General features: G+C 39.0%; 1 protein-coding gene across 1 annotated transcript; it reads left to right on the top strand.

The window, feature by feature from the left end:
• The first annotated feature begins 5,519 nt into the window (after positions 1-5,519).
• Positions 5,520-10,464, top strand: lrrc59 (leucine rich repeat containing 59). Its single transcript, XM_010772350.1, has 8 exons — positions 5,520-5,699; positions 5,820-5,929; positions 6,133-6,192; positions 6,623-6,781; positions 7,480-7,584; positions 7,676-7,748; positions 8,063-8,254; positions 8,863-10,464. The coding sequence occupies exons 2-8, from the start codon at positions 5,828-5,830 to the stop codon at positions 9,141-9,143; spliced, it is 972 nt and encodes a 323-aa protein (XP_010770652.1). The 5' UTR covers positions 5,520-5,699; positions 5,820-5,827; the 3' UTR covers positions 9,144-10,464.
• Positions 10,465-12,975: the final 2,511 nt, after the last annotated feature.

The following is a 12,975-nucleotide window of genomic DNA, read 5'->3' as shown; positions in this document are numbered from 1 at the left end:
CAATATTCTGCACTATTCGTGCAGGTTGGTTTTTTTATTGATGTCAGCGAGCCAGATCCAATCTGACTTGGGATTGATGGCGAGCCAAGCCCAGTGAATCTGTGAGCGGTTGTTGGAAGCGGTGTGGCCTACCTTTGGACCTGCCTACAGAGGACGGGTGATTTGAAGAATCCTGCTGAATACACACTGATCTGATCCAGATAAGAACCAGTACACTATTAGCTCTACCCGGGTAGAAGAGCCATAGCAGTACATACACACACAGAACTGAACTGATTTGAATTCTCTTGATCAAAGGGAAGAGACTATTTCTATTTGTGTGGTAAAGAGCCCTATTTTTTATTTTCATTCCTTTTCATATTGTTGGCACAATTTAATGTAAATGTTGATGAACACTGCTGGCAATAAAATTGTAAAATCTTCAACTAAAATCTAACTCTTCCCAGAGTTATTCACGACATACCACTTTACGAACCTAGGAAGATGTTAGTGTCTCTGTTCTTGGTATGATATAGGACTAGAGGTGCTACATATATATATATATATACCCTACTTTTATAATATTAAATATTTACATATTTATGTTAGCTTTTTGCTTCTTGCGATTTATGATTCGAAATGATAAAAGTAGGGTAGACATGTGGAGATTATCCGGCTGAACAAAACGGGTTAGGGTTAGGTTAGGGTTAGGCCTTTCCCTGGGAACATAGGGCCTAATCTTGAAGACAAATTTGAAATGTGGGACCATTGGGCTGTGGGACCATCGGGCTGTGGGAACATAGACACGCTCCCCTGCAAACAAGTAAGCTCGTTCCCAAAGGCCTATCTTTTCACACCAGTAAATTGGGGTGGAGAATGGCTAGGAAACCCTCACCAGCATTTGACAAAGGCTGAGGAATTTTAATAAATATTTGTCAATACTAAGAACTGCTAGATTGTGCTGCTGTATTGATGCAAGGAGAATAAAAACATACCATGTGGTCCAGCTGGAGTTTCATCTGCCTCATGATCACTGCCTCTGTCCTTCTTTCGGACACTTCATCTTTATTCCTCACATAAATGTCTTCATGTACTCTTTTTTTATTTTCCTCTTTCTGTTCGTCCTGATCACTTCTCAGATATGTCTGTTTTGTTTGTTGAGTTACTCCAGCTACTTCGGCCTGCAAGAGTCTACTTGTGAAAAGCACTGGTACAAATGCTTGTATAACTTTACAGTTTAGGGCCATGTAGCTAATAAGTAGCATATAATAAATATAATATCTAAAGTATTTATCGAACGCACAAGCGTTTTATTAATATTTTGTTTCAAGCTCTCGTCTTTAGTAAAAACAAAACTAGTCGAAGGGGAAATGCTCCCAGGGGAAGCTAATTCACCTTCGGATGCGGGGCAGTAGCTGCGTTTTTAACGGGCCTAAGAGATTATATTTTAAATGATTAACTTTTAATGAATGTACTGCTTGTTTTGTTGCTTGAGAAGCTTGTGGACATAGTGTAGGTTTGTTTCTAAAAGTACAGTTTTAGGAACACAAAAGTTAGGCACAATTCGACGGGATCGAGAGATAATTTATTTCTCGCCATTGACTACAATACATATTTTTTCCGAAATAAGGTCCCATGGAGGTCCGCCGGAAAGGGAGGGGCTTCGGCTCTCTATAATCAATCAAGGGGGCGAAGCTATTTGGCCACAGGCCCTAACACTGAGTTTGTGCGAGGTTTGTCTGGCTGGAAAGATTTGAATGCATTTATATTTTTCTTATAGGACGAAAAGAGACAGCGGTTTGTTTCTTACCTTTGGGTTGATATGGTGAGTTCTCTATGATGAAGAAGATCTTTAAAAAATGGAATTGCTTCACACCTGTCACTGTTCAAAAACCCAAATGAATTTAGTTTGAAATGCAATTCCTCCCTTGTTCTCCTCTTTAGTCCTGGGAAAATGACGACCTTAATTGGAACCCTGATAAATTCTGTGGTATTGAGAGGATTTATCTTCCCACTAAATAAAGCCAGATCTAACAATTGAAGAGATGTAAGTTGCAAAGTGTGGATGCTCTCACCCTCCCAAAGCCACATACACTGACAATAATAACAGTGATAGAACATATTGTTTGTTAAATACCCTTTGATTGTTACATTTCCCAGATTGTTATATTTTGTATTTTAATCTGTAGCTTCCCAGTAGTGTTCCTTAAATATACATATCACATTTTTACATTTTGATGCTATTTTCTTGAGCTTCTAAAAATCGACTTTGTTCTCATACAGGACAGAGAAGGATAAAACCCTCCCAAGTTTTCAACTCATTGTTGAGAATAACGGTACGGTCATGCTTAGGAATGATATGGTGCTGGTCAGTACCTGTAGGATGCATATTTACCAATTTCCCTTCGACGTTCAGAGCTGCACCCTGTCATTCAAGTCTGTCACACACTTGGGTGAGCCTGTAACCTCTTCATTTGTTTTCATTTAGTTTGAATCCAACAGTTTAATGTCACCTGAAAACAAATACTCTACATTCCCTTGATGTTAAGGTGCAAAGAAACCTCACATTTTATATTTACCTCCCACCTCAGATGAAGATTTGCAGTTTGTTCCGGAGAAAGATCCCATGTGGAACGCTGACTGGTCTCGCAGGATTATGCAGGTGGCTGTTTATCGACATGACAGTCAACAACAAAACTGTTGACAATTTTGGTTTCAACCAAAGCATGTTGGTTTACACTGTAAGTATTTCTTGAGAATGAAACACAGAGCTGCTCAATGCTCTGTTTATCAAGTAAGTAAAAGTATTTAGTACTGTAGTTTTTCCAATTAGTGAGTCTTGACATGCTATGTCATTCTTTCTTTTTTTTAAACATACACTGTTAGTTTTGTCTTATACTTTGGACATACTCTACTATATGTTTTTTTTCATACTTGCAACTGACTATACCATGTTGTTTTTAATTTACTATATTTTCGACATACAAAACAATGTTTTCTTTCCCATAACTTTCAACATACTTTACTACGTTGTTTTTTTCATATATTTTCTATACTAAAAACACCTTTTTTACATTCATACAGCTAAGTGCATAATCTATCTTCTGTCACTCAAAACAGAGTTTAGGAGCAATGCTGGGTTTTATTTAGCAAAGTCTAAGGTTGGGTTAGTTTTTAACACCTGACCCTTGAATGTCTTTTCACAGATCAATATGAAGAGGCGTTCTGCCCTCTACATCGCAAACGTCTTAGTGCCCATCCTGTTCTTCTTCTGTCTGGACTTGGCCTCCTTCCTGATCTCACACTAAGGGGGCGAAAAGCTCAGCTTCAAGGTCACTGTGCTGCTCGCTGTCACTGTTATGCAGCTTATTCTCAACTACATTTTACCTGCCTGTTCAAACAGGATCCCACTTATAGGTAAAGCAGCACAGGGTTTGTTTCTGTGCTGGTGTACTGGGTGGTTATTGGTCAACAATAATGATGTCGCCATTCCTTCTTCAGTGGTCTACTGCATTGGAATCTTTGGTTTAATGATGCTGAGCCTCATGGAGACGATTTTGATCATGCATCTGGTCGAAAAAGACAATGAGGCAGATAAAGACCAAATCCTGAGTAACGACTTTGGGGACAAACTGGAAAAAGACAGCTTCCAAAAAAGTTCTAGAGGTGAGATTCCCCTCAACAGGTTTGGACGTTAATCTATATTTAAATCATCTTAATACATACATTTAAATGCACTAACCATGTTTTCTTCAAACTCTTTAAGTCGCTGGCTACTGGACAAGAGTGTCGAAAACCATCAACAAAGTTTTCTTTATTTTCTATTTAATAGCTGCCACTGTGTTTTTCCTATGTCTGTATTTTCTTTGGAGAAAAGTAGAAAAATGGTGAAAATAATTATAAATAACTCCTAATACTGACAGCAAGTAGTGCTGCTGGTCAATTTGTGTAGAGGCAAAGATGAGATTACAAAGTGTTTGCCCTCACAATGTTGGTGCCAGTCATTTGTGTCCTACCCTCTCCAAACTTGTCTATAATCACCTAAACAATAGTTTTCCTGTTTAAGGTATATGTGGCCGTTCAGGTAGTATTTAATCCTTCAGGGGTGTTACAACTACACACAAATTACATTTGCATGTTTTAATTCAAACAATGGTTCGCATCAAACACACATTGTATAATATTAGTCAAAAACAAAAAAATGTCACTAAGTAGTACATGTATGCCTTTGCTACAAACAAAGTCCACAAATACAACTATTTTTAAATATTAAGCTTGCAGGTGCAACATTGAAAGTGGTCCAACAGAAATATATCTTTACTGTGTACTTTAATATATTGGGTATAATCCATTCAACATTTTTAAATATGTAATAATGACAGATTTAAAATATTTAAGACAAAAACAAAAAAGCATTCAATTTAGTTCCAGCAAACCCATATAATACATTCTTACGTTCTCACTACTTTTTTCTGCAGGAGTCTTATCAAAGCTCGATTCATAATGCTGCCTCCCCTTTAGCCAATGCTCTAACATGAACGAAAATTCATTTCTTAAAATCTTTTCAATGGAGGCGAGAAACAGGAGTGATCAACTCATTGTTACGAGTACGGGCCACAAGTTAGACTATAGTCAAGACCTGCAATTCTCAAGTCCTGTCCTTTGAGTGTTAACTCCTAAACCCGTCATATTGTGCTCTACATCGGTTTCGACCGGCATGCTTTGCACATTGCAGTAAAGTTTTTTTGCACAAAAAATAAATTACCTTTGACATGTAAAACTTGAAAACTTGTCAGGTGCCACTTTAATAATTGTTTACTCATCTGTTATATTCTGAATATCTCCAATATTTTTTATAAATAATTGTTTTCAGTCTTTCTGTGGTTTTTCACATAATGCACATTACTCTGTCTGCATTCTGTTCTCATGATCTCCTGATATCTACTTTCTGCTGGCTCTAAAGAGATGTAACAGACTCGCTGTAATGCAAAAAAAAATAAAACTTATAAAATAAAACCTATTTCTCTTTGTTTTTTTATGTGTGTCTGTGTATGGGCAATGACTGAGATAGAACCAAAACAAAAAACTGAAACAATAAGCTGAAAGACACTAAAGTGCTCCTCAGCGCGAAGGGGAGCTGTACAGTAGGCTACATTTAATTTTTTTAAAGTGAATTCATCACTATGAGCAATTATTTAACTATTTAAAGGTCTTTTTTAAGTGTTGTTTATATTTCACATCATTAATCAAAATCTGCAAAGTAACTAAAGGTATTAAATAAAGGCAGTGGAGATACGATTTACCTCTGAATTGTAATAGAAGTACAAAGTAGCAAAAGTACAAGCATCTCAAAATTGTAGTTAAGTACGATACTTGAGTAAATGTATTTAGTAAATACCAGTACACCACTGGTATTCCTAGACTCTGGTACTTTTAATCAAGTACATTATCTGAGTACTTCCCCCACCTCTGTACAGAGTCTGTTCCCTAACGTCGCTGCTGTGTGTCCTCCAGTGCTGCGGGGGGCGCTGATCGCTTAATCTTCCCTTCGCTGTCGTTCAGTCAGTGACGTGGATCTTCATAGAGGCAGTCAGAAATCACTTACTACTGTCTTACTTACGTTTCAGAGCCTTTCCACTAACTTTCTCCACCTTTAGGAGTTGGGACCACTCATTTCACTTCCTTCGTGTGTCACAGTTGTGTCACCGCTTTTATAACAGGTGAGCAAATCATGTGAGACGTCAATGTTAGCTCTCTGCTAGTCAGAAGGAACAGCAGTCTGTTTAAATGTGTTCAAAATGCCCTCTTATCAGTGTTTATTTTTCACATTTACTCTACAGCCTCCATAATGAGTAAAAACAGCAAAGTGTTGAACCTGAAGGATAAAATCAATGGGAATGAGGTGGACCTGAGCCTGTGTAACCTCACCGAGGTGCCTGTCAGAGAGCTGGTGAGTTACAATTCGTGTCTCAGTAATTGTGTGAAAATGTTATCAAATTAAACATAAATGTCTTGTATAGATTGTATACATGTGGTGTATCTTGGAACATAATGCTGCCATGCTGTGGTTGGTTGCATGATTTTTGTTTCAATTCGTAATTAAATCTGAATTGACTCGAAACATTTGATTGGTCTGTTATTTATCCCCAACAGGCTTTATTCACCAAAGCAACTGTAGTGGACTTGTCTTGCAACAACATTACATCCCTTCCTGTAAGTACGAACATTAATTATTCACCTAAATACTTAAATCACCATTTGCCTAATATTTAATTATTGTTAAATGTGTTATATCCCTCAATCTTAAACACAACAATTCTAAATGAATTGAGGATGAATTGAATCCATGTTATTATGTACATCCTTGTTAAATGATTTATCGTATGTTAAAGGGTTCTTTTTATGGAGTTTGTTCCAAACCCCTCCGAGGCTCCAAGTTTGGAATTGGGATGCATACATATAAAATTAAAACTGACGTCACTGTATTTTTGTTTTAGCAAATATGATTATAGATGAATATAATGAATAATTACACTTTTTCTAACCTTAAACATAACCTGCAGATTGCCCAGCGTTGTCAATAACAAAGTATGAATATTAAGATTTTAGTTCTTATTACTTTGGCTGCTTTTCCTTCCTGTAGCCAGAGTTCTGCAACCTCACCCACCTGGTGAAGGTGGATCTGAGTAAAAATCAGCTGACCTGTCTGCCAGATGACCTGGGGAACCTGACCAGCCTTCAGCATCTGGACCTGTACAACAACAAGCTGACTGTCCTGCCTGTCAGCTTCTCTCAGCTCAGGGTGGGTGCCACACACTAGCACTGTTCTTGTATCCTAAGTGATAAGGTCACGCCTGGAAGAAGGTCTCAGACTTAAAGCTTGCTTATTTAAAATGTCCTTGTGAAGTTTGAGTGTGCAAATGCTCTTTTTTTATTAAGTTTGCTCGTCTTAAACTCCTGGATTTCAGCTATATCTGATACATAGTGAGCAGTGTGAATATATCAAAAATTATGATGATGGACATTCAAAGACATGAATAGAAGCTTCAAACGACTCAAAGTACATATTCATTAGAGTCATCATTTTATTACGGAGCCCCTAAGTGGACATGGACAAAAGAAAAACGTTCCCATGCTCACAAATTACCAGTGAACACAGGAGGAGGTGGAGCACCCGAGGGAGACCATTATGTTTATGTGTTGAAATGACAGTACAGGAATTATTTAGGTTATATATTTCAAACTCAGACTCCATTTATAGAACATTTCGGCTAGCGCAATAAACTTCAAGATCACAAGATATTTAGTTTTTTCTATGTGTTTAGGGCCTCTGTATGTTATTACCTTGTTGGTTGTAAGAATTTGATGTCCATGGAGACTCAAATGTAGTTCAACTTCACATTCTTAAGTCCACAATATTTTAGGTAGTGTCTCTTGTTTTTGATTTGATCTCTGACAGTATTGCATTGTGGTTGTGTTTGGTCCATTTTTGTTCATTAGAGTTTGAAGTGGTGCGATCTGAAGGATAACCCGCTGGAGGCTGAATTGGCCAAGGCAGCAGGAGACTGTCTGGACGAGAAGCAGTGCAAACAGTGTGCCTCCAAGGTGAGAGACGGAGAGATTAACGCTGAAACGCTGAAAAGTTGAATTAGGCAGTCTCTCTCTAGTATCTTAAACCAAAGACATTTTCTTCCAGGTCCTGCAGCACATGAGAGAACTTCAGGATGAGGTCGATCGTGCACGAGAGAAACGCCTTTTGAGGGAAAAAGGTGGGTGTCAGGACATCTCTTTATTTCAGCCTCAAAATGTTTTCAACATTTTCATCAACTGGCATTAAACGTTCACTCAGATTTGTAGTAAAGAAAAACAGCTAAAACTCTGGTATCATTTATGACATGCCGTTTTGATCAAAGTGTTCGACACAGTCTCATTCACATCAATAAAAGTGGGAATATTGCAGAACAAATAAAAGTCCTACATTCAAAATCCTACTTGTGCATAGCAAATTCTACTAAAATCACTTGTTCCACCACAAAGATTATTAATAGTTGCCTCCATTCTTTATAACACTTCCTTCAATCAGGGCTGGAGAGGAAGAGGGAGGTGAAGCAGAAGGATCGGGAGGCCAAAGAAAAGGAGGCTCGTAAACGGGAGAAGGCGGAGGAGAAAGAGAAGAGGAGGAAAGAGTACAACGCTCAGAAGGCGGCCATGGCTGCAACAGAACAACAGAAGAAGAAGAACGAGGAGAAGAAGAAAAAGAACGGACTAGCAGCAGGTGAGATAATGCTTTTGTTTAAGGTTCTACCACCAAACCTGAGTGAGAGCCACACAAGCACACAATTAAGTAAATATATATAGACAATCGCTGGTCGTAAAGTAAGCAAAAAAAATCATCTCATAAAAGTGTGGTGTAAAAGAATCTCAAAGTATGTCGTAAAAATGTACTTAAAAAATATCCTAGTGTAGCATAAAGGAAATAACCAACTTCATGCAACATAATAAAAGCATCTAACTGTTTTTTAGGATATGAAGAACTTTCGAATATGAAAAGTACAAGCGTGTGCTAAAATAAAATGTATTTCTTTTGAATCCATACAAGTCTGTGGTTTGATGATACTAAAGACAGTTTAAATAGAATCAGCATTGAAGCACTCGAGCATGATTCATGTCCCCACACTGTAGGCAAGGATGGACTTTGTGATAAGCATAGATATCATTTTGGGAAATGTTGCATTGATAATATTGGTGTTTAACAGCTGACTCTCAAATATCAATTGTGATGGTTTGTGTATTTGGTTGATGATAATGCGAAAGCCAGGTTTAAATCTTTCAAAGTAGTTTTTTTTAAAGGATTTGTTCTTACTCACTGCCTCATCTCAACAGATAAAAAAGCTGCTGAGAAAACAGCGCCCAAACCCAGACGTTCTCTGATTGGCCTGGTGTTCAAGCTCCTCCTCCTGCTGCTGACGGGATTGGCTGGAGTCGCAGCCGCCTGCCGCCTGACCGACCTGAAGAAGGAAGCCATGTGCGTGCCGGTCAACGTCGCTGTGGACGACGGCCTATCCTGGGCCAAAGAGCAGGAGGGCGTGGTCCGGCAGCTGGTGCAGAATCTGTCCTCTGCAGCAAAGGAGTTTCTTGAATCAACACAAGCATCTAAGAACTAAACTCTCCTCTGCCACCATCAACTCACAGAGCTGCAGGGTTTCCTCTCCCATCTGTGAATCCTGGGATTTTTTTGTACATGCTCAATATCATTAAGATGTGCAACCCTGCATCCCCTCACCCTGTTTGGTGTGTTGGGAGGTTCAGATAGACAAAAGGGGGATGGACACGTGATGAAATCGTCTTAAATTCCTATGGAATTGTTGTCATTCTTGTACCCTCTTTGTACTACAGCCTGTTTTTGTAAAAAAAAACGTACAGCGAATGTCAGGCGACCCTGTCTGTGCTGCACTGGAGTGCCGGGTCACATGATAGCTGCCAGTCAGAGTAGTGCATGAGCTGGTGTTACACGTGGCCGTCTGAGCATGTGCAGTGGAAGCTTTCTGTGGCCTCCTCTGTTTTTTAAAGGCTAAAATCAGTTCAACCCGATCACACAGCTTTCACAATGGGCCTCATGCACAAACCAAAAACACAAAAATTCTGTTTTTATTTTGTATCCATGATTAGTTTTTATTTAGTTAGTACCCAATGATTTCCGAAATTCGACAATTTGAGAGCGATCTAAAACAAGATAAGAAAAAATTGATTGATTTTTATTTTTTTTATTTTTAAGTAATTATAATATCATTGATTCAACCCAGACTTCAGAAACCCTTTGGATTATGATATTTGCATTTGTTTATAATACTGTCAACTTTCTTCAAGTAAAATGTTCATTTAACAGTACCTTGTACCGCCTTGCTTTGGTAGGATCTCTAACTGTTGGGCGTGTGCCAGAGTATTTGCACACGTCACAACAACTGCCCTTATGGTGGGCGTTACCTATGCTAAGAATATGAAATTGGCAGCACGCCTAAATCATGATCGAGTGGGATTCATTATTCAGCGCATCTAAGTACAATCGGATTTGGATGGTTAGGAATGTGTTTTTCCTATGGAGTTTTTTTCCTCTTAACAGAAATTAGTGTTGATGCGTGAGACCAAATGTGACTGATTCATGAGCCTTTAATCATGACAGTATTACAGCATATGAGTGAATAACGGCCAATTTACAGCAGTACAACAATTCAAAAATATATGTTTGAGGTCATTTAGACACAGTGTTGTCAGCAATTTACAATTATTCTCAATATTATTTAATCTGCAGATTATTTGCTTGATTTATTATTTGGTTATCAAGATTTCTTTAATGTTTTAAGTTTTCGATATAAAAATAAAAGCAACATTTTTGGCAGGCTGCATCTGCTGCTGTGCTTCTTGTACAGCTTTGTCCATGCTCTCAAACATTGTCCTCGATAATAAATGGCTATGCACTGCAACAAATATTTGGGTCTGTTTTTATTACTAGAAAATAAATTGAGTTGAGTTAGACTAGTTAGGACTTGTATTCAAAATGTGATTAATTGACAATGACTAAAGGGTGTAATAATGTTTTGCTTAAACGGAACCTACAGGATTAGGTTTTTAGTTTTGTTTAGTTGCTTGTACAAAAAAAGGCACAATGCAGTATGACTTGTTACAAGCTGGCTCTGCTTGTAACATAAGGACAACAGTTCCACACAGGAGTTGCCCAAAACAAGTATTTATTTAACCCAACACAGTGGTTACAACCAACAATAAAACAAACAGAGGAGCGGTGTCCTGGTNACCCCTTTAGGTCATTTAGATGTATGAATACATGTTGATTCTGCACAGAGCACGCTAGAATGTACACCCAGGGTAATGAGTGGCGCGAATCACTCCGCCTCTCTCTCTCTCTTTTTCCCTGTGAACACCCTGAAGAAGCAGAGACATAAGTTGAGAAGCTCCTAGTATAGTAATAGTATTTAAAAAGTGTTATTTGTACTCTCAACTATATCAGTTGACAAACTCTGACCTGCAAGGACCCCTGTGTGAACCCGAACTAGAAGACGACAAGGCGGAGTGATTCGCGCCACTCATTACCCTGGGTGTACATTCTAGCGTGCTCTGTGCAGAATCAACATGTATTCATACATCTAAATGACCTAAAGGGGTCTAGTAGCCCTATATTTCATATGGGTTACATCCTCCCCCCTTGACTCAGCATGAGTCCCTTCATGCTCTGAAATCCCATAGTCTCCAATGGCATTGAGTGTTTGATTAAAGCTGTCCAAGAGACTTTGTGCAAAGGAGATCAAAGGTTTTACCAACTTAGAGTAATGAAGACGGTCAGGTGGTTGCCGTGACCGCTCAGATTTTCGTGTAGTTATTTGTTTCTCCACTGGTCACATTTCTATCCTCTTCCTCATCAACTGTCTCAGAGGTTGGTGCATTTTCCAACTTGGCATTCGGCTGGGCCTCAACAGCATCACCGTCTTTAGGATCCTTGAGGTTTAATGCATCATCTTCCTCATCATTGTCCTCAGCATCAGCTGGAATTTCATTTGTCACATCCGGTAAATTTGTTGGGAAGTACTCAACCATGATATCTGATATCTCTCCATCAACCATCTCAGGAGATGCTCCAACAGAATCTGCAGGTAACTCAGGACAACCACTCATGCAAAGCTCATCCTGAGGCTGAGAGGTCAAGGAGGTCGTTGGCATGGCTGGTAAACGCTCACAATTGTTTTCTGAAGTAGCAGTTGCTTGCGGTGTCCTTGGAATGTCAAATACTTGAGTAAAGCTTTCCTTGGGAATGGAAGACCACTGAGCAGGACAGTAACATGAGTGGTCCTCAGACTCCGAATGTTCATCCAGAACCTGGGGTTGACTACTCCTGGTTCTTGGCTTGTGGGCTTTTGGTATGACTTGTTCAGTTTCTTCCTATTCGGAAAGGTTTCCACATGGAAGCAAGAGATCTCTATGTAGGGTTCGGATGGGACCATCTCCACTCATGGGCTGACCTGTGTAGACAGGCATGGGCGTAATTTCCACTGGGGACAGGGGGGACATGTCCCCCCCACTTTTCAAAATCCCGTTTGTGTCCCCCCCACTTTTCAAATGTGTTTTTTTTTTTTACGCAAGTGGTCATCGTCACGGAGGAGCGTCTGTTTGTGTGTGTGGCAGGAGCGCAGTTTGTGTGTGAGAGAGAGAGAGACAGAGAGAGAGAGACAGAGAGAGTTACAGGGGTTGTTGTTACTATCTGGTGCTAGCTCGGAGCTAACGGAGATTAGAAGGTTTTTCAACAATAATGAGAGGGAGAGTCCTCTCCTGTCGGACTGAGAGGCTGAGATAACGTCAGCTCAGGGAGGTAAAGGACTCGCTGAGTGATTGTAAACTTTAGTTATCTCAGTGGGTCCCAAACGGTTTGGTCTAAACAAATATTTCCATCTATTTAATATAGTTGTTCAAAATAAGTTAAAAAATAATTCCAATGACAGTAAAAAATTAAAAACACAGTTTTAAAGGGAAGTGATAAGTAAAATATGCATAAATAAAAAGAAAGAATGCAGACTAGGTAAGATAAAGATAGGAGAAAGGAGTTGATCAATGATGTGTTATTGGTTGTGAGCATATTCTAATGGTTTTTGGAGTATTGAAATATATACAGTTCTGTTTCATATGAGTGTTGAGAGTTGTATCCATAAATCTTTTAATTTGTGCACCAGATTGATGCTTTACCTTCAATTTAAAGAAAAAAATCTTACCGGGGGTGCATGCCCCCAGACCCCCCTGAGGTAATCACAAATAAAACAGGTTCATGGATAGATAAGTTTGCACACTCATTATATACACTACACATTTTTCTTGGATTAGTTAACACCATAGTCCCTAATATATATTTGTAGAAAGGCAAGAAATGGAATTAAATAGAGAACAATGTTTCATTGCGGAGGACCCCCTGTTTTGTGTCCCCCCCTCTTCTCAAAC

Source organism: Notothenia coriiceps, unplaced genomic scaffold, assembly GCF_000735185.1.
Source record: "Notothenia coriiceps isolate Sejong01 unplaced genomic scaffold, NC01 NC01_scaffold00011181, whole genome shotgun sequence".
In the NCBI taxonomy this organism is placed as follows: Eukaryota; Metazoa; Chordata; class Actinopteri; order Perciformes; family Nototheniidae; genus Notothenia; species Notothenia coriiceps.
The sequence above is the reverse complement of the archived record's forward strand: the minus strand, read 5'-3'. Positions and strand labels throughout refer to the sequence as shown.